General features: G+C 42.8%; 1 protein-coding gene across 8 annotated transcripts in view; it reads left to right on the top strand.

Annotated features, from left to right (window-relative positions):
- The window catches only part of IGF2BP2 (insulin like growth factor 2 mRNA binding protein 2), a 153,798-nt gene that overhangs the window by 67,076 nt on the left and 68,593 nt on the right, over positions 1 to 18,129 (top strand). Inside the window, exons 2-3 of one of the 8 annotated variants that reach the window (XM_071220590.1) lie at positions 1,632 to 1,674; positions 17,858 to 17,919. The exons of 6 other annotated variants lie outside the window; for them this stretch is intronic. In XM_071220590.1, coding sequence (XP_071076691.1) covers positions 1,633 to 1,674; positions 17,858 to 17,919 — 104 coding nt within the window. In that variant the 5' untranslated portion in view covers position 1,632. The remainder of the gene's footprint in view (positions 1 to 1,631; positions 1,675 to 17,857; positions 17,920 to 18,129) is intronic. One more of the 8 variants, XM_045199000.2, reaches the window with a different exon arrangement.

Here is an 18,129-nt window from a genome sequence, read left to right as displayed (position 1 = left end):
GGTTGTGAGATAGATCATGGGAAAGGGTTAGGGGTGGATTGTTCTTCACTGTTTTCCCTTTTGATTTGTCACCTGAAACCCTTGTGATCAGAGGAAGTGCAGAGCAGCCTATGGAGAGGAACGAGCCCCCCAACCCAGCGAGCCACAGCCTGTCCTGGTTCTGCACACAGCAGATCAGGGCGTCAGCCTCCGCGAGCTGCTCCTTTTCCATGGAAGAGAGATAAGCACTCTCTGGTGATTTGGGGAAGAAATTAGAAACAACCAAAGTATCCATCAATAGGCGGTCGGTTAAAGAAACTAGGGTTTATCTTTGTTAAGAAATACTATGTTGAATTTTTTTTTCAATTTTTCATGCTTCATGAAAATATGGTATGTTGAAGAAAAAGAAAATATTATAGGAAGCATGATTTCAATTCTATAAGAACAAAGAAGGGAAAGTCTCAAGTTGTTCACGGTTTCCTTTGATGCAATTATGGGAGATTTTAACTTTCTTTTGTCATTTCCTATAGTGAACATTTATTTACCTTTTGTTCTTTTTTTTTTAATGCAGACTATATCATACATAAAACTACACAAAACACATATGTTTAATGAATGAATCTGAAGTGGATACCCGTGTAACCACTGTCCTGGTCAAGAATATGAAAAGCAGCGTTACTTTTTATCAAATACTGACAATAAAACTTTTATTAAAACTATTTTGGCTGAGTCCCTCACATGGCTATGGTAGGAGTAATATAAGATTGTATATGAAAGTGCTTGTGCTTATTAAATCTTAAAACATCCACCAAACATAAAGAGTTACCTCTTTCCTCTAAAGTGACAGATAGGACAGGTGCAGGTCAGCAGTGTCACTGCTGAAGTCCGAGGCTGCTCGGTCACACAGACATTTGCACTGAAGATGTATCGGTTGAACTGGTTGTCCTGTCTGCATGTACTTTCCTCACAGGGGAGCCTGAGGCACAGCCGTGGACCTGGAAAGTATGGGTGACTGACCTGATGTAAAAACCTCTTTTCTGCATTTCAGGTTGAGTAACCTTGGTTTTTGGTGATTTCCTGGGTGGTTGCAGAGCGTGGAAGAAGGTTGTGTGTGTTGTTGATTAGTTCATTTCACCAGAATTGGAAGTCCAAGCAGTCACTGTTTTTGCTTCATTATTAAATTAGTCATTCACCTTTCGATGGGAAGTTTGACTGGAAGCAGGCCACGAGCTACTCATCATTTAGCCCTTTCATCTGCTGCTGTTGCCAAGGCCTCTATGTGATTTGCAGGGCCTGTTGCAGAATGAAAATGTGGGCTCCTTGTTCAAAAAACGGGAAAAGTGGTGTTCAAGTTGGTAAAAAATAAAGCTTTTTAAAATTTCTTTCATGTTCTCTATCCTGACTTGGTATATTTTTATTTGCTATTTAATGTCATTCTAAGTAAAGGAAAATTAAAATTTTTAGTTCTTAACAATGTTACTGTTCACCTTTATATTTTACAATGTTAGTTTAAAACGCAAATATAAGAGCATTTAGCTCATATGCAAAATGACAAAAACTACAATATTTGTGTTTTGTACCTCATATATTGTTCTTACCCGAAGAGTGGAAATGCTGCAGCAAACTAACGCAGCTGTTTTTATTTCACTCAGTATGAGCACGCTCTACCAACATTCTACCTTCAGCCTACTGACAGTGAGTATAGTGTAAAAGGAGCTTCCTTTCCTTTCCTTTTACATCCTTTTTAGTGTAAGTGCTTGGCTCCCACGGGAAAGTAACATGAGTAAGAAGGCGTATTATGGGGTTCCTTGGTCGTTCATGTTTCTTAGAATGCCATTGACTTCTTTCAACTTTCAAAGCAAGTTCTGGTTCCACGGGAAAGTATGCCTTCTTGGGGCTGCACCTTCATTTATTCAGTCCTAGACATCACATGCTTACCTTGTACTTGCCCCGAGTCTTGCTGAAATCCTGCACATGGTGGGTTCTCATGAATCCTCTGCTCAGAGGGCACCAAGAACACTCTCTATGCCAGTGGGGGGGTGACAAGGAGTGTGGCAACACGCACATCGCACCTGTCTCCTCTGCTCTCACACAGGCTCCATGGTCCCACTGGACTTCAGTTACAGAACACACACACATTCAAAGTCAAAGTTATGAAGAATTCCTTAATAACCAAGTGCAAGACCCTTCTGGGTACAGGGTCCTGTGTGACTGTACAGGTCACCATGCCCGAGAAGCAGGCTCTAACTGTTGTTATTTTTGTAATCCTAATGACCGGTTCTTGTAGTCACTCTTCCCACAGCTTCCTGTTCTGGTTTAGGAGTCCACCTTATCTGGAATCCCAGGGACCCAGGAATTTTGCTCGGGGGGAATTCCAGGTTTTCTGATGGTGACAAGTAATAGTGATTCAGGGTTCAGGTGCCTGCTCCCTCTTGACCCCAGTCCGTTGTCTTGTGTGTTTATGAGTCAGACACATTAGCCCATGGATCCTGAGAAGAAAGAAATGAAGCTGAGTTGTGGGAAGTTTAATAAAAATCAAAATTTATGACCAGTAGCTTCAAAATTGTACTTCTGCTGGCAGCAGGGTATTCTCCATATGCTACTGTTGAGTTTATAAAATCAATCATCAGTGATCTGGGAAGATGTCTGCACGCCAGTAACTTTCTGAACTTACCTCTGAGAGGACATTGGAGTATTTTGCCCCTGTGCCCTTAATAGAACAGTTCCTAAGAAGTCAAGAACATAAGTTCTGGTCCAGCAGAACCAGGTTTTACATCCTGGCTCTACCTTTTAATTAGGTGCAAGGTGCCAGTGGTTGTCAGCTTAGTTTCCTCACCTGTGAAAAGGCAGTGATAAACTAACTAGCTCAAAGGATTATGTTCGATAATACACAGAAAATGGGTTTGTTTGATATTTGACACAGAATGGGCATTCAGTTTTAACTTACTAGTATAAAACTGCAAAAAGACTTCGAGTGGCAGTATTGCTAAGGTTGGTAGGTGAATAAATCTGATAGTGAACATATCAGATTAATATAATAGTCTAATGTAGTTCTGTCTGAAACCCCGCATATAGAAATTGAGTACAACGGAGAAAATGGGCTTGATCTGTACTAGACTGAGTATTTTGTGAACAGGAATGAATGTGTGTACATCGCTCACTTCAGCATCCTTGGCCCAGCACTATGTCTGGCATAGGAGGGGGTTTCTTGATTAAATGGTGAATTAATTAATTAATAGGCAAATGTTCTGTTTTTCACCTTGTGTAACATCTATTCTAAATTTACAAACAAACCAAGAGATTTATTTTTCAAGCCAGTAAAAATTGTGTGGGCATATGTCTCTGAGGGTCCCCTTTGTTTTTTGACAATTGAAAATAAAAAGAAGAAAGATAGAAAAAAAACCAAACTGATAAAATCTGATGGTATCTTATTTTTTTACGCTTTAATTTAAAAATTTTTGTATTGTATTTTTATTGTATTTTTCCCCATTACCATTTATTCTCCTTATACCCCCCTCTGCCTGCCACAATCACCACTCTTTGTCCATGCATAAAGATGAAATAACATACTTTTCCATATCCGAACAGATGCATGACCTGTGAATCATGGCCTGGAGCCTCGGCTAGGATCGGGGCTTCATTGTGGAGCTGGGCAGAAGCCATAGCTCTACATGGTTGCTTCTCTGGCCAGAGCTCCCTGGCCAGAGAAGCTGTCCCCATCATGGGCTCAGCCTCGAGTGTCTGCTACTGGCCAAGCTCAGCTGCTTTCCAGCAGGTGGTGATGATTCCTGGGGAGCTAGAGGAAAGCCAGGCTTTTAGATTGAGGGGAAGATCTGTTTGCCTTTTGATAACAAAGCCTTTGGGGAGACATTTGAGCCATCAGGCACAATTTGAAGGGCTTAAATTTAAAAGAAAATAATTGACAAAGTAATTCAAAAGCCATTTTCTAATTTATAGAAGACCAAAGGCCCTTTGTATGTGATTTTCTGCCAGTTCTATTTAAATCCTCTGCAATTTTAACACCAGAGGATTAGTGGCCTGGAGAGGTGTTTTGGCTTTGAAAATTCCGGGATGAGTTAGAGACTTTTAACCTAGCATACTCGCACCCCCTCCCTTTTTAAAAGTGCTGCTGAAACCGTCTTCCACCAGAGTTTGTTTTTTAGAAATGTTAAATCCCAGATAAGAGTATTTATATTTGCCACTAATGACATGTGAAAACATGTAAAATGGCAGGTTTTAGGAGTATTTTTATTATTTGAAAACGATCTGATGCCATTAATGTGTTCTTAATGTATATTTAAACTAGATTTTGCATGGGTCCAATTGTTTTTCTAGGAGTAGAAAGGAAAGTTATTCCTCTACTTTATATACCCTCCCACCTTCTCAATAGTTGAGAAACTATTTAAGGATCTTTAAGAGTTAAAGATCCTCTTAAAACTTGACAGTCCAATGTTTGTATTCAACTAACCGGCTTCCTACCCACTTCTGTGACACTGTGTCCTCTGTGAAGGAAGCAGGAGGAATCTTGCACCCTCGGTTGTAGAGTGAAGGAGCAGGAAGATACGCTGATTGCTTTTTGCATGGACAGAAACAATTGCAAAGGATAGAGAGAAGTGCAAATAATGAAACTACCCATGAGGCTTGTGTCTGGATTGCTAAAACTTCACATAATAAAACATTTCCTGGAAGAGCAGTGTAGTGGCTGCAAACACCAACAGCTGGCTCCCTGCCTGATTGTGCTGCTTCTTTCTCCCTTGTCTGGTAAAGAAGACCTGCTCATCCTTCAGAACCCAACTCATGTCCCCGCTTTGTTCCAGCCTCCCTGCTGCTATCCTGGCTTCCTTCTCTGTGTTTTTGTACTTTACAAGGGCTTCTCAAGGAAGAGTCACTTCCCACTGTGTTCTGTATATACTGGTGTTTATCTTTTGCACTGGATTATGAGCCCTGGGGTCCGTTTCATCCTTATGGTCTAACCCCCAGTAATAAACACTCAAAGACTCTGTTGAATGAACACTTAAGGTGACACCAAAATAGATACCAAGTGTTGATAGAAATAAATATATTTTAGAATTTCTCATGTTTTTGTTTATGATTTCAAAAAAACATTTCAGTAGGTGGGAAAAAAGATAATGCCCGACGTTGGCCATGGTATATGGTAAGAGACACTCATACATTGGTGGTGAGGGTATAAATTAGCGCACCCTTTCTGAGAAACTATTTGGAAATTTGAGATTTAAATATGAGCATATCCTTTGACCTAGTAATTTTATTTCTTACTATCTATTTTAAAGAAAGGAATAAAAATTACCCCAATGTTATAATAGAAAGCATAATCCAAGGTACAACTGTTACATGTCAATTATACCATGAAAAAAAATATTTTTAAAGGTACAGCAGCAGCCCTAACTGGCGTAGCTCAGTGGGTTGAGCGTCGTCCTGCAAAGTAAAAGGTTGGCAGCTTGATTCCCGGTCAGGACAGATGCCTGGGTTGCGGGCTCGGTTTCCAGTTGGGGTGTGTGTGAGAGGCAACCAATCAGTATTTTCTTCCTCCCACCCCCTCTCTCTAAGAATAAACAAATAAATAAAATTTTAAAAGGTACAGCGGCAGACCGTATTAACTTTCTGATAATTACGTAATTCAAACCAAGCAGTAAATCCCTAAGAACTTGGAATGATAATGATAACTTCTTGAAGTCCTGTATATCCAGCCTGTTGTCTCACATATAGTACAGCTTCAGTATATATCTTTACTGAACGAACAGTGAGTAATTCCTTAAAATAAAAAGCACCAAGTACACAGACTAATGTAACCATTACTCCTGATGCCACCACCAGGTTTAACAACTATTATTTGACATACTCGTTTCCAATCTTATTTTTCTTTCTTTATGTTTTTAAAATGATATGAGTGATATATGCACATAGTCTTCATGCACAGTACTTTGTAATCTGCAGAATTATGTGTTATGTTCTCTTGATCAAATCAGAAGAGGTGTCACTGCCATTTTATAGAAGGGGCAGCTGAGGCTTGGAGCAGAGCCAGGACTAGAACTACCACTTCTGCTTCCTGGGCCAGTATCCTTTTTATTACTGGAGTCTTTTGAGAACTCTTAGGAAACAGGGAGGGCCTCAAATGTTCTTTAAGGGAGGGTGTGCATCAATTCCAGAAAGATGTAGGCAGATTAGAAGGAATTGAAAGAGGAGCCAACACTGCTGGAAGGAAGGACATAGGACAGATAAAAGGAGCTAAATATGTATAGCTTGGCCAAAGGATGATTAAAGGAGATATGATAACAGCCTCTAAGAATGTGAAGGTTATAAACATCATGGAAAGAGAAAGTATATTTAGAACCTATCAAAGCACTATGTAAAAAGAAATAAGAATTAATGCTAAACATTAAGAATAGCTGTTTTCATGGAGAGACTTGGCTTGTAAATTGTAATCCCAAGAGAAGTATCAAAAGCCCTGTATAGGAAGTATTTACGACTGAGCTGTCCTGCCTGCATTTGGGGAGGGCTTTTCTAGTTCTAATTTTGATGGCTGAGATCATAGCCCTTCCTGGCATGGATTTGCCACCCAGTTTTGATTGCACAGTTTTGCATATCAGGGTCAAAAGGAAGAGTCTTATTACAGTCTCCTAGAAGCCAAACTCAGGCACGTCCCCAACATCCTGCAGTCCAACCTTGCAGACTGTAGGTGAAGCCTAAATGAATTCCTAAGGGTTCAGCCATCAGGTGACTGATTCCTCTCTCCACAGTGCCCCCTGATGGGAAATGGGAATTTCTGGTTGTGAGCAACATACAGAGGAGCCTCCTTTACTATAAAATTAACAGCCACCTTGGATAAGCAGGTGGCAGCATTCCGAAGGGAGTCTAGGAGGCAATGCAGTCCTTCATTGGGTGCAGTAAGACACTGCAGTCATATGGGTAGGAAGTGATCTTACACATGTGTATATGAAGTCGTGTCCCCAGAAGGGGCACCAGAGCCCATGGGGACATAAAATAAAATCTGAGGTCAAAACTGTAAAAGGTACCCACCTTTCATTGGTATGTAGCCATGGATTTATCTCTGCCCCACAGGAGTCAGGCAAGGGAGATGTCCAAACTAAACAAGAATTGAGAGGGCAGTCTCAAGAGGAGTGTGATGTTTGGAATGGGAAGAGGTCAGTTGGGGCTCTTGGAAGGAGCTGGAAGGCACTCAGACCTGTGAAAGTGTGGGCCACCCCACCTCTGAGCCCACGTGACCTCTAGTGAGGCTAGGCCCAGTGCCATTTTAGACCTAGAGGTGCCAGAGCGGCTTCCACTGGGTGCAGGAGCAGCCAGACTTAATGATCTTGGGAATTTGACCTGGTAAACTGGCCAGGACTGGACAGAGGTGATCTGGGGTCCCCGTGGAGCCTGTGACTCGGCCCCTAGGAAAACATTCTGAGAGAGGGGGGAGATATGTAACAGATCAAATTAGCGTGGAGTGACCTAGCATGCTACCAAGTCAGGGCTGAGCTAGGTCTGTGAACAAAGTGTGTGCATCTAGTTTGTAAACTAATAACGCCCCCATTCCTGCCCCCGCCACCCCCCATGCATCTTTGCAGCCTTCTCCTTTAGTGTCACTGTTCCCAGCACCGCTTAGTCCCTCATTCAAAAATGCTTGATGAGCCCCACTTCCGTGGCAGTTAGGAGTCCATGATAGGAAGGAGATGAATTGCAGCCGTGGAAGTAGGAAGGAAAGAGAAAAGGTGGATTTTTAGAGGAATTGAAGAGCTACAACTGTGGATTGTGGCGGAGTCTCCGGGTTTCCAGGACAGAGAGCGTCCCCTCACCCACGGAAGGCCCATGTCCTTCCAGCGGAGCTCTTCAGTCAGCCTTTCTTTCCTGACGCGCACTTGGCATCAGATTTACTGTAGATATGAGAATCAATGTCGAAAAGCAAAGATACGAGAGCCATATACTCCTTAGCAATTTGTGTTTTATGCTCTAAATTCTTTAAGGTACAATTTGCTGTGCACATAGATTTTTAAGGGATTTAAATGTACTTTTCAAGGGTACATATTTTCATAAAACACAGTTTTACTGTGACATAAAGCACATAAAATAGTTTTCTTTAATAATCACTATAATTAATATTTTTGTCTGCCCTTTTAGAATAAGCACGTTGTTTCTTTGTTTTAGCTTGAGAGTTTACTGTGTGTGTGTGCTTGGGCGTAGTGGCTGTGTCTTCACTATTATACTCCGGGGTGGGCGCTGCTCTTCTCTCCATTCGGCAGACGGAGACGGAGACTCATGGGAGTTGAGGAATTGTCAAAGGTCCCACAGTCAGTGGCGAAACCTGGATTTGAACTCAGGTAGTCTGGCTGCCAAGTTCAAATCCTTAACCACTGTGCAATACTGTCTCATAAAAGAAGGCCTTTGGAGTAATGTTTTAGCCTGAATCTCCTAATATTTGTCCAAACAAAGTCGAGTGTACAGTTAATTTCCCTGTTGTAAGCAACACTTAAAAGGACTCTCATCCATGTTAATGCTGCCATAGGGTACTGTGGACATGTCAGCACACTTCACACCTCACTGGAAACCTGTAAAAATGACTGCCAGGTGTTAACACACACTTTTTAGAAAAGAGCTTTAACACTGCGAAGTTGAGCAAAGCCTCCTGACCTGCCCAGCATATAACTCTCTGCTCAGAAAATGTAAAATGGATGGATACAGGCACTGAACAATTGCAGGATGGGTTTTGATTTTGCTCTCAATTGGTAAATAAGGAAAATGTATATGGGATTTGGGAATCAGAAGGCTGTTAGTTTCACTTTGTTTTTCTAACATTATGATCTCCCTGCCCTTAGGCAAGTCACTTCACTGACTCTGAATGTGTTTCCTCATCTTTAAAATAGGGTTATACTTTTCACCTTACCAGTCTTCACAGATCCATTGTTAGAATTAGATGATGTAATGTTTGTGAACGGAGATTAACACACCTGACTGTGCAGGTGCTCCTTATACCTGAGGCTCCGAGCTGCGGTGCCCAGCAGAGGTGGGCAGCTGCCTGGAGGAATTTAAGAGGGTTTTCCTTGGTTACTGTAATAATAAGGAATTGTGCACCCTCTTGTGGCAAAGTGAAGGGGTTAAGAGTTTTCAAAAAAATCCTTGAATAATTCAATTGTCAACCAGAAATCCTTCCCCAGTAATAAATGTACACACTCTTTAAAAACAAGTCCTTAAATTGCAATATGAATGAATTGCTTAGTCTTTACCCAGCTTTGCATGCAGTGAGATACTACATTTTTTTCTTTAATCAGAATACATGTGTTAGGTTTTCCTCTATTTCTTTCCTGTTGCATTCATAGAGAGCCTTGCCAGGATTTCTCTTTGTTGTTGTGTTTTTTGTTTTTTGTTTTTAATTTTCCTAGATTACTGTATTTATTTTGCTTTCTTTTGTGTGTTTCTTTTTTCTGCTTTTTTTCTGCTCTGCTTTCATATCTGTTAAATTTTTTGATACATAGTTAGGGCTTTCTCTCTCTGACTGTTTTAACAAAGGGCCTCTGGCACCCAGCATATAGTAGATGCTCAGTAAATGGTGTTGAGTGGATGCTGACACTCTTCTTAACCATTCCTCTGTTTCTTCCCTCCATTTACCTATGGCCACCCAGTTTTCCTTGGCATCAGTTTTCCTGAAACAAATACAGTGACAAAGTATGACATTTCAGTCACAATATTATTTTTCTCAGTTTCCTCTCTAGTAAAATGAGGAAGTGAGAATAGGTGATTTCCATAGTAAAGATAAGGAAAAAAGATCACATTCTTTGGCAGCACTTTACAAGTCTGTGAATGTCTTATGCCTATCAGTGTTATTAATCCTGAGTTCCTATGCGAATAGAGCGGGAAGCAGCAGAACTAGGAAAGTCAGAAGGGAGGGAAGAGGCAGGGTGAACGACAGGATAAGAGAACAGTTGTGGGGGAGGGATTAACAGGACAGTCGCAGCATTCCAGAAAGAAGCTGTAACATCCTGAGCTATGTGAATTTTTTTCATAATTTATACATGTTGCTTTGTCTGCTGATGCTCACAGGGGATCAGCTGACTCAACATCCTTTATTCCTACATATTGCTTACATTAAATTTGGAGAAAAAGCTTTTTCCCTAATTGAATTATGAAGTCCCTGATCATGTAGCAGTTGGCTTTATATATTCTGCATTTTATTAAAAACTTTTTTCTTCCAACCTGGCTGCTTAAAAGCATTCTGTTGGTTTTAGAGAGCTCGTGTCCCTGGTATCACAGAGGGAGGCCAGAGTGCACTTGCAGTGGGGGGAGGATGCAGGGAGAGCGAGTCTTGGATTGGCTCCTACTTTTACAGTTTCAGGGTTCACACCAATCTCACCGACAAGGGCTTGATAGTGAATCAAAGTGTCTGTTGAATAACGAACTGAGAAACATTGAAAAACCTGTACTCTCCATTTTCGTTGGCTGGCGGTCTTCCCCTGGAGAAGTCAGTCAGGTTGCTAGTAGTTCAAAGTAAGGAATTAATCCATTTCACTAATCGAACAGGTCCTTTTTGATTTTCATTCTATGTGCCAAGTACTGAGCAAAGTGCGAGAATTAAGATAGGCTTCTGGCTTTCAAGGCCTCACGCTACCAGCTGAACCACATAAGCAAGTACCAGGAGGGATACACAAGGTGCCTGAGTCAGAGAAGAGGTGAGCACTCACCACGATCTTTAATGCTGGTTGTCGTTGAGCCGTAAAGCCTAAGGAGAAATTGGGTCCTGACTTACTTGCTGAGAAGTCCTTGAATTCACGGTGTTACTCATGGTTCTTTCTCACCTGGAGAGTGATACAGCAGCGTGACGTGTTCCTTTGGCTTCTCTGCATTTCATGCTTTCCAGAAGCGATTTTCAGACTCTGGTCTCTGGACCCTGTTATGCCCTTACGTACTCTTGAGGACTCCAAAGAGCTTTTGATATTTACCATGTTAAAACTAAGAAAGTTTGAAAGTATTTGTTAATTGACTTTGTAACAATAGTAAAAGATTTGTATGTTAATGTAAATAACACTTTATTAAAAATAACTGTTTTATAAAGCCAAAACAGTGAGAAAAATGGTATAGTTTATGCTTTTGTTTTCGCAAATCTTTTTTATACCTTGCTTAAGAGAGAACGTATGGATTTGCATATCTGCTTCTGTATTCAACCTGATGTAATTTATTATTTGGGTTAAAGTATTAGAAGAAAATCTGGACTGACCCAGATATGTAGTTAGAAAAAAGAAGAGTATTTTAATAGCCTTTTCAGATAATTATGGGTATTCTTTGATACTGCACCAAAACTTGACAATTACCGTATTTTGCCCTATATAATGGGTACTTTTTGCCCAAATTTTTGAGGGGGGAATAAGGGTGTGCATTATACATGGGTAGTGCCTGAAATGCCTTGTATCGGCTCTTGTGTTTTGTAATTATTTGTCTCATAAAATTTCTTATAGCATAGGTTCAAAAATAAATGCTAAAATTCCTAAAATGCTAAATAAATGCTAAAATTCCTAAAATTTTAGCTAAAATGCTAAAATTACAGAAAACAAATATCTAAATATAAATAAATAATTGAAAATTAAAACAAAAAATTTTTTCCTGAAAGTTTGGGCCAAAAATGTGGTGTGCGATATGGGTGTGCAGTATACATGGGAGTGCATTATACGTGGGAAACAGACTAGTGGGTTTTTTTGTTGGGTTTTTTTTTTTTAATTTTCAGAGAGAGCGGAAGGGAGGGGGAGAGAGGGAGAGAAACATCAGCCAAGTTACTTCTCACATACTGCCAACTGGGGACCTGACCCACAACCCAGGCATGTGCCATGACTGGGCATCAGACTGGCAAATTTTTGGTTCACAGGATGATGCTCAATCCACTGAGCCATCAGCCAAGATGACAATTAGTAGTTTTTAAAGGCCAGTTGCCGTATAGTGTCTGAAACCATATGAATGAACTTCATTCTGTTACATTAGAATCCTGCATTTACTAATGCAGAATTTTGTAACATCATACCATGTTTTACTAATGCAGGATTTTGTAACATCAACATCATACATCGAAAATATTGGCTCACTGGACTAGTTAGATCTTCCAAACACAGACATGTTGCATTGCACAGTACCAAAAAAATTGCAGTCATCCCCGTCATGTCCAGTCTCCTCCCAGCAGTTTAAACACGGGGCACTGCAAGCTCCTGATGGTAAATACATGGTTTCCAAACAGGATTTTTGCTTGAGAGGTCATATTTCGTCTTTAGTAACAAACGCTGTCAGTTGTTTTTGTTGAAGTGATAGGCTCACTTCATTCATTTTTAAGAATGTTAAATGCCCAGTTCTGAATAACTACAGTTGTCAGTCAAATAAAAATAGTGGCCATGAAGAAAGTGGCCGGCCATTTAAGCTTACAGCTCCAGCAGTCACACAGATGCCTTTCCTTGAGACATCTTACTCCAATATGCAGGAGTGCTTTATGCATACTTTCCGTTTTGTCACACAGATAGTTTTTAAAAGATCAGTATTGCAAGGTCAAGATTTTGAAAAATTAGTCATTTTTACTGCTTATCAAGGACTGCTTTATTGAGAATGTGTAACAGTGAGAATATTGTACCTCTCAGTGCAGTCTGCTGCCATTGCCTCCATTCGCGCTAAGGTTCTAGCAGATTTACCCACTATTGCTTTTTCACCATCTATGCAAATATCAACACAGTGGGGGAAAAAAAAGTAACATTTTGGTGGTATTAGGAAAATAGTTTTAGCCCTATGAAACCCATGAAAGGGTCCTGGGAATCCCTAGGGTCTGCAAATCACACTTTGATAACTATGAGGGGGGACAAAAAAAAACAAAAACAAAACGGAATTATCTCCTAGAGAGCAGGCCCCTTGTGGTACAGGCTTCCCCAGCTAGGCCAGTGTTCTAGGAGCCCATCAGTATCAGTGTACCAGCTGGCATTGTTGTGAGAGGCTGTGTTTGGCTTCAGTGAATTTTTTTTTGGAAGACTCTTTCAACACATTTGCACTTTTCATGATGGGTGATTTACAAGCACACCTGCCCACACAACGCTGAGTGTTCAGCAGTTTTTGACTAAAAATGGCATGACCCCCATGCCCCACCCTCCCTATTCACCCAATGTCGCCCCGAGTGACTTTTTTTGTTTCCCTGGATGAAAAAAGTCCTCAAAGGGAAAAGTTTTGCTGATATGGAAGAGGTCAAACAAAAAACAACAGGAGCAGTAAAAGGCATCAAAATCGACAAGTTCAAAAACTGTTCTGAGCAGTGGAAAAAACATCTCGATAGGTAGGGGTATTGTATCAAGTAGTACTTTGAAGATGAGCAAAGTTCAAACATGTAAGAACATGTTAAAAACATGTCTGGTTTTTAACCTGTCGTATGAGGGTGGGAGTTCAGAGCATGACTCAGGGTCCAGATGGCCTGGGTGTGAATCCTGTGCCTGCTGCAGGTCAGCTGTGTGACTTAGGGAGGATACTGAACGTCTCTTTGGCTGTTTCCTCTCTGTAAAATGGGCATAACAATAGTATCTATTTAATTAAGTGAATTAATCTGCCTAATAGTGAAACCATCCGTGGTTATTGGTAAAAGTACCTAGTCCATTGATTGATTATCTGGGGAAATGCCCAAAGGCCCAGAAGCTGTCTCCTCCGTCAGTCTTCCAGGATGCGTGGCACACCCACCACTGTGGTTACTCATTTGTACCCGTTGGTGGCAAAACACATCCTAACTGAGTGAAACCCCATATCCTAGAAGGGAACGTAGCAGGGATTGGTTTATCTAGTTAACCTAACAACTCTTGCCAACTGAGTTAAGGCTCTGAGGAATGGAGAAGGATGGTACTTGATGAAAGGATTGTGGGTGGGGGGACCCCACAGCAGCGAGGGGGTCCATGGGACAGCCACAATATAGTGAGAGTGTGGAGTGAGGGTTCCCTGGGGAGGGGAGGAGTGACAGTAACTTTGCTTCTCATAACTGGGATTGGTCCTGGGCACTGTATCTGTGTGAATTGTAAACGTGTGTAAGTGCCTCTCCTACACAGTCTCCGGTTCTACTGTGGTGTAGTCGTCTCTGGGGCCATGGCACAATAAATCTCATTAGTTTAGACCTGACTGAAGTCGAACTTGTGACTCTGGGGAAGTAGGCAGTGCAGTGCAGTGCACAGAATCAAACATGAGCTCTGCCGTGAGGCCTGGCAGGGCTCAGACCCCAGCTCTCGGTAAACAGGCTGCATGGCCTTGGGCAAAGGATTGAAGCTCCCTGAGCCTCTCTTTGGTCTCTGTAAAATCGGGCTACCACTACCTCCTGAGGGGGTCATAAACATTAGAAGAGGTAGCTGATGGTGGGCACTCACTAAATGCCAGTTACCTTCCCCAGGCCCATTTCGTTTATCTTGAACTCCATCACTGTTAAGTTACAATAAGGGCCTAACTACGATTCAGACAATGTCGTCGTTGCTTTTTTTACTTGTATTAAGAAATTGAAGTTTTAGGAAAAGGTAGATACAGTCCTAGAAGAATTGTGATGCTGCTGCTTCTTCAGGATTTCAAGGAACATATTTCCCAAAGCATCACCCCTCCTTGCCACCGTTTCTGGGGACCCTGAGGTGCTCTGACCCAGATCTCCTCCACCCCATGGTCCTGCTCTATTGCTCATCAACTCAGCCTGGGAGTAGCCCACGTACTGCCCTCCAGCCCCTTGCGTGCTGTGTCTGCTGCCCACGGTGAAGAGGCAGAAGGAAGCCGTGTGTGGCACAGCTGGCCCAGGGCCACCTCTCCAAGGTCCTTCCTTCCTCCTTACCACCCAGACTGATTTCCCCAGTGCCCTAATCTCCCTTGCTGTTCATAGAATCCCCACTGTTCCTGGAATGTATTTGATTGTTCCTACAATCTGGGTGGCTGCACCTTTTTTCCATATCCCCGTCAATAAGTTTCAGAGAACCTTATGGTCATTAGTGAATCTGTTTTCACAGCCTCCCCAGAAACAAGCCTCGTCTGTGGTGCAGATCAAAGAATCTATAACTGACACAAGGGGAATCCAGCCAACTGGCCTTCCCCACACGGAAAGCAGGCCCTGTTCTAATCTTGCCTCGGCTTTTGACTTGCTGTGTGGCCTTTGTTTCCTCCTCCAATGATAATATCTACCTCACAGGAATGTTGTGGAGTTCAACAGCTGCTAAGAGCAGTTCCTCTTGGATGCTGAAAGATAGGTATTGGATCTACTGCAGTGCCAGGGAACGCAAAGCACTTTGTAGGAATCTAATCTGTACTTCATCTTTGTGAGGTAGATGAGTGGCAGGTGTTCCTGTGCCCACTTTAGACCCTAAGAAATGTGTGTTTTACCATCTCATTTTAACAGCTTCTATCTACTTCCCTTTTCCAGACACACCAGAAATTGTCTACCTGAATGGAGGCTAAAGACTGATGTACTAATAAGCAGGCTTTGTCTTATTGCAGCCTTCGGCTTGTGTGTCGGATGCCACTTCTGGTCAGAGGGGGAAATGCCCTTCTCAGACCCTGGGTCCCTTCCTGATCCCCTTTTTGGTTTTGGTCCCTGTTGTCAGTATTTTGTTTCTTTGACCTCTGCAGCGCTTGGCACTAACCATGATCACATCTTTCCAGAACTTGGTTGTGACATTATACTTCCCAGAGTTCTGCCTCTATGACTGACCAAAACTGCTCCCTCTTGTCTGCTCTTCCCCTAAATGTGGGCTGAGGCCTTTTCTCAGCATAATCTCGAGGTAATCACACCCATTTTTAAAGAGTTTAACCAAAACCAGTGTTCACCTTCTAGTCCTGAATTTCTAACTACTTGTGTGACACTTCTCAGATTATCCTGATACCGTGCAGATTTCATATACCTAAGAGCGGAGTTCACTTTCTCTCCTCTCCCCTACCAACCTGAGAAAAAAGTGAGTCCCCCCTCTGGATCAACCACATTTTGTCAGGGGTTTCACCATCAGTTCAAACCTTGGAGTCATTTGAACTCTTTTCCTCAACCCCTACATCTAATGTATCCCCCTAAAGAACCCCCCACCCCAACCCACCCCCACATTCGGGTTTGCATCACACGGGGCTGCCGTGTTGCACCGGGGCTTTCCTACCAGGTCCCTCTGCCATCGGTTTCAACCCTCTGCAGTCGGGTTAGCCTTCTGACCTGGAAACCTTGATCTTGCTTTTGCACCACCCTCAAATTTTCCATGGCCCTCTACTGCCTTAAAACAATTGTAGTGATAATCTATTGCTGTGCAACAAACCCAAACTAAGTGACATAAAACGACCACCAATTTTTGGACTCCAAAATCACTCACTGGCTCAGGAATTTGGAAGGGCACAGGAGACCGGCTTGTCTCTGTTCTGTGATGTCTGGGCCTCTGCTGGGAAGATTCAAAGGCACGGGTGGCCTGTTATTTGAGGGCTCAGTTGTTCATGTCTGTGGTGACTTGATGCTGGCTGCTGTCTGGGACCTCAGCTGGAGCTGTCAGCTGGAACAGTGGTCTCTCCATGTGGTTGCTTGTGCTTCCTCACAGCGTGGTGGCTGTGTTCCAAGAAACAGCATTTCTAAGGCCGGGTATGACCTAGCTTCAGAAGCCACACACTGCCACTTTCCCTGTGGTCATAGGGCTGTTTGGATTCAAAGGGAGGGAACACAGAAGCCTCTCTCTCAATGGGAGGGGTGTCAAAGTCACATCACAAGAGCATGTTGGTGATTTTGTTGCCATCGTCTTTGGAAATACAGTCTGCCACAAAGTCCAGCCTGATACCGAAGTTCCTTTAAAATATGGCCCAACTTACCTTTCTTTTATTTTTAGTCCTCAATCAAGGATTTTTAAAAAATTTATTTGGGAAAGAAAGGAAGGGTTGGGGGAAGAGGTAAAAAAACCACATCAATGTGAGAGAGAAACATCTATTGGTTGCCTCCCACGTGTGCTCCAACTGGCTGTCGACCCCACAACCTAGGTATGTGCCCTGACTGGGGATCGAACCCACAACCTTTTTGGTGTATGGGATGACACTGCAACCCACTGAGCCACTAGGCCAGGGCAATGGCCCAGCTTACCTTTTAAATAGAACTCAAGAGTACCCACCACAGAACACTACCAGGCACTGTGTTAAAAGACTTTCTGTCCATTCTCACCTAATCTAACAAATTTGAGAGTTCACGAGTCACCTGAGTCAGGGAGGTTAAAGCAGATTTGTCAAGGGTCACCCAGGCAGTAAATATCTGGGCAGGGTTTGAATGCAGAACCCTGACTCAGATCTTAACCTCCAGGCTATGTCGTCCAACTTCTATCAGGGCAAAAGCCCAGGTCCAGGGAGAGGGGGGGAAAAGGATAGCAGTTATAAAATCTTACTAGCATTTAGTTTTGTTGATGGTTTAGACTCCGATCTCCCTACATGTCCAGGTACAGTCCCGGAGGGCTCACAACTCAAGGGAAACAAGACTCTTGGTGGCCGATGGCCTAAGCCAGCTTAGTCCTTGGACCACAGGTGGCTGCACTGGGCAAGGAGAGCCCAGAGAACGATGCTGGTGACTGACTCTGTGTTTGCCTGTTTTGCCTCTTCAGGCCTCAGCCCGGCTCTTTTGCTCCTGTGATCTCTGAGAGGCTCACTGCCTCTTCCGGCCTCTCCCGATCTGTTTGTTCCTGCCCGGTCCTTGTGCCCACTTAGGACTCCTTGGCTCTGGCACATGTTTGCTTTGACCTTGTGCTCACTGCAGCCTCACTTAGAGTTACAGAGGTTTATCTGCATGTAGCTTGGCTTCTAGCTTGGTTTGGTCCCTTTGGTTTCTCCAGGATTGCTTGGCCTGTACCTGCTTACCTGGTGTTGCCTCCCAACCTTGCTCATGCTGTTTTCTCTTCAGGATGGATGCCCTTTGCTCCCGTTCTTTACCTGGATAACGTCGACTCTTCCTTCAAGATGCAGGTCAGGTTCTACCCTCTCAAGGCTGGTTACGGCCCCTCCTCTGAGCTTTCAGAGTTCCCTGTACATTCTTCAAGGATAGTTTTCACCCCATTCTGTGCTCATCTGTTGTTTAGTGCCATGGGACCCTCACTCGCTTGGGAGCTCCAGCAGGGAGCAAACCATGTGTCATTCACCTTCGATACTCTCCCAGCTTGGCATATCAAAGGCACT

Source organism: Desmodus rotundus, chromosome 2 (assembly GCF_022682495.2).
Source record: "Desmodus rotundus isolate HL8 chromosome 2, HLdesRot8A.1, whole genome shotgun sequence".
In the NCBI taxonomy this organism is placed as follows: domain Eukaryota; kingdom Metazoa; phylum Chordata; class Mammalia; order Chiroptera; family Phyllostomidae; genus Desmodus; species Desmodus rotundus.
The sequence above is the reverse complement of the archived record's forward strand: the minus strand, read 5'-3'. Positions and strand labels throughout refer to the sequence as shown.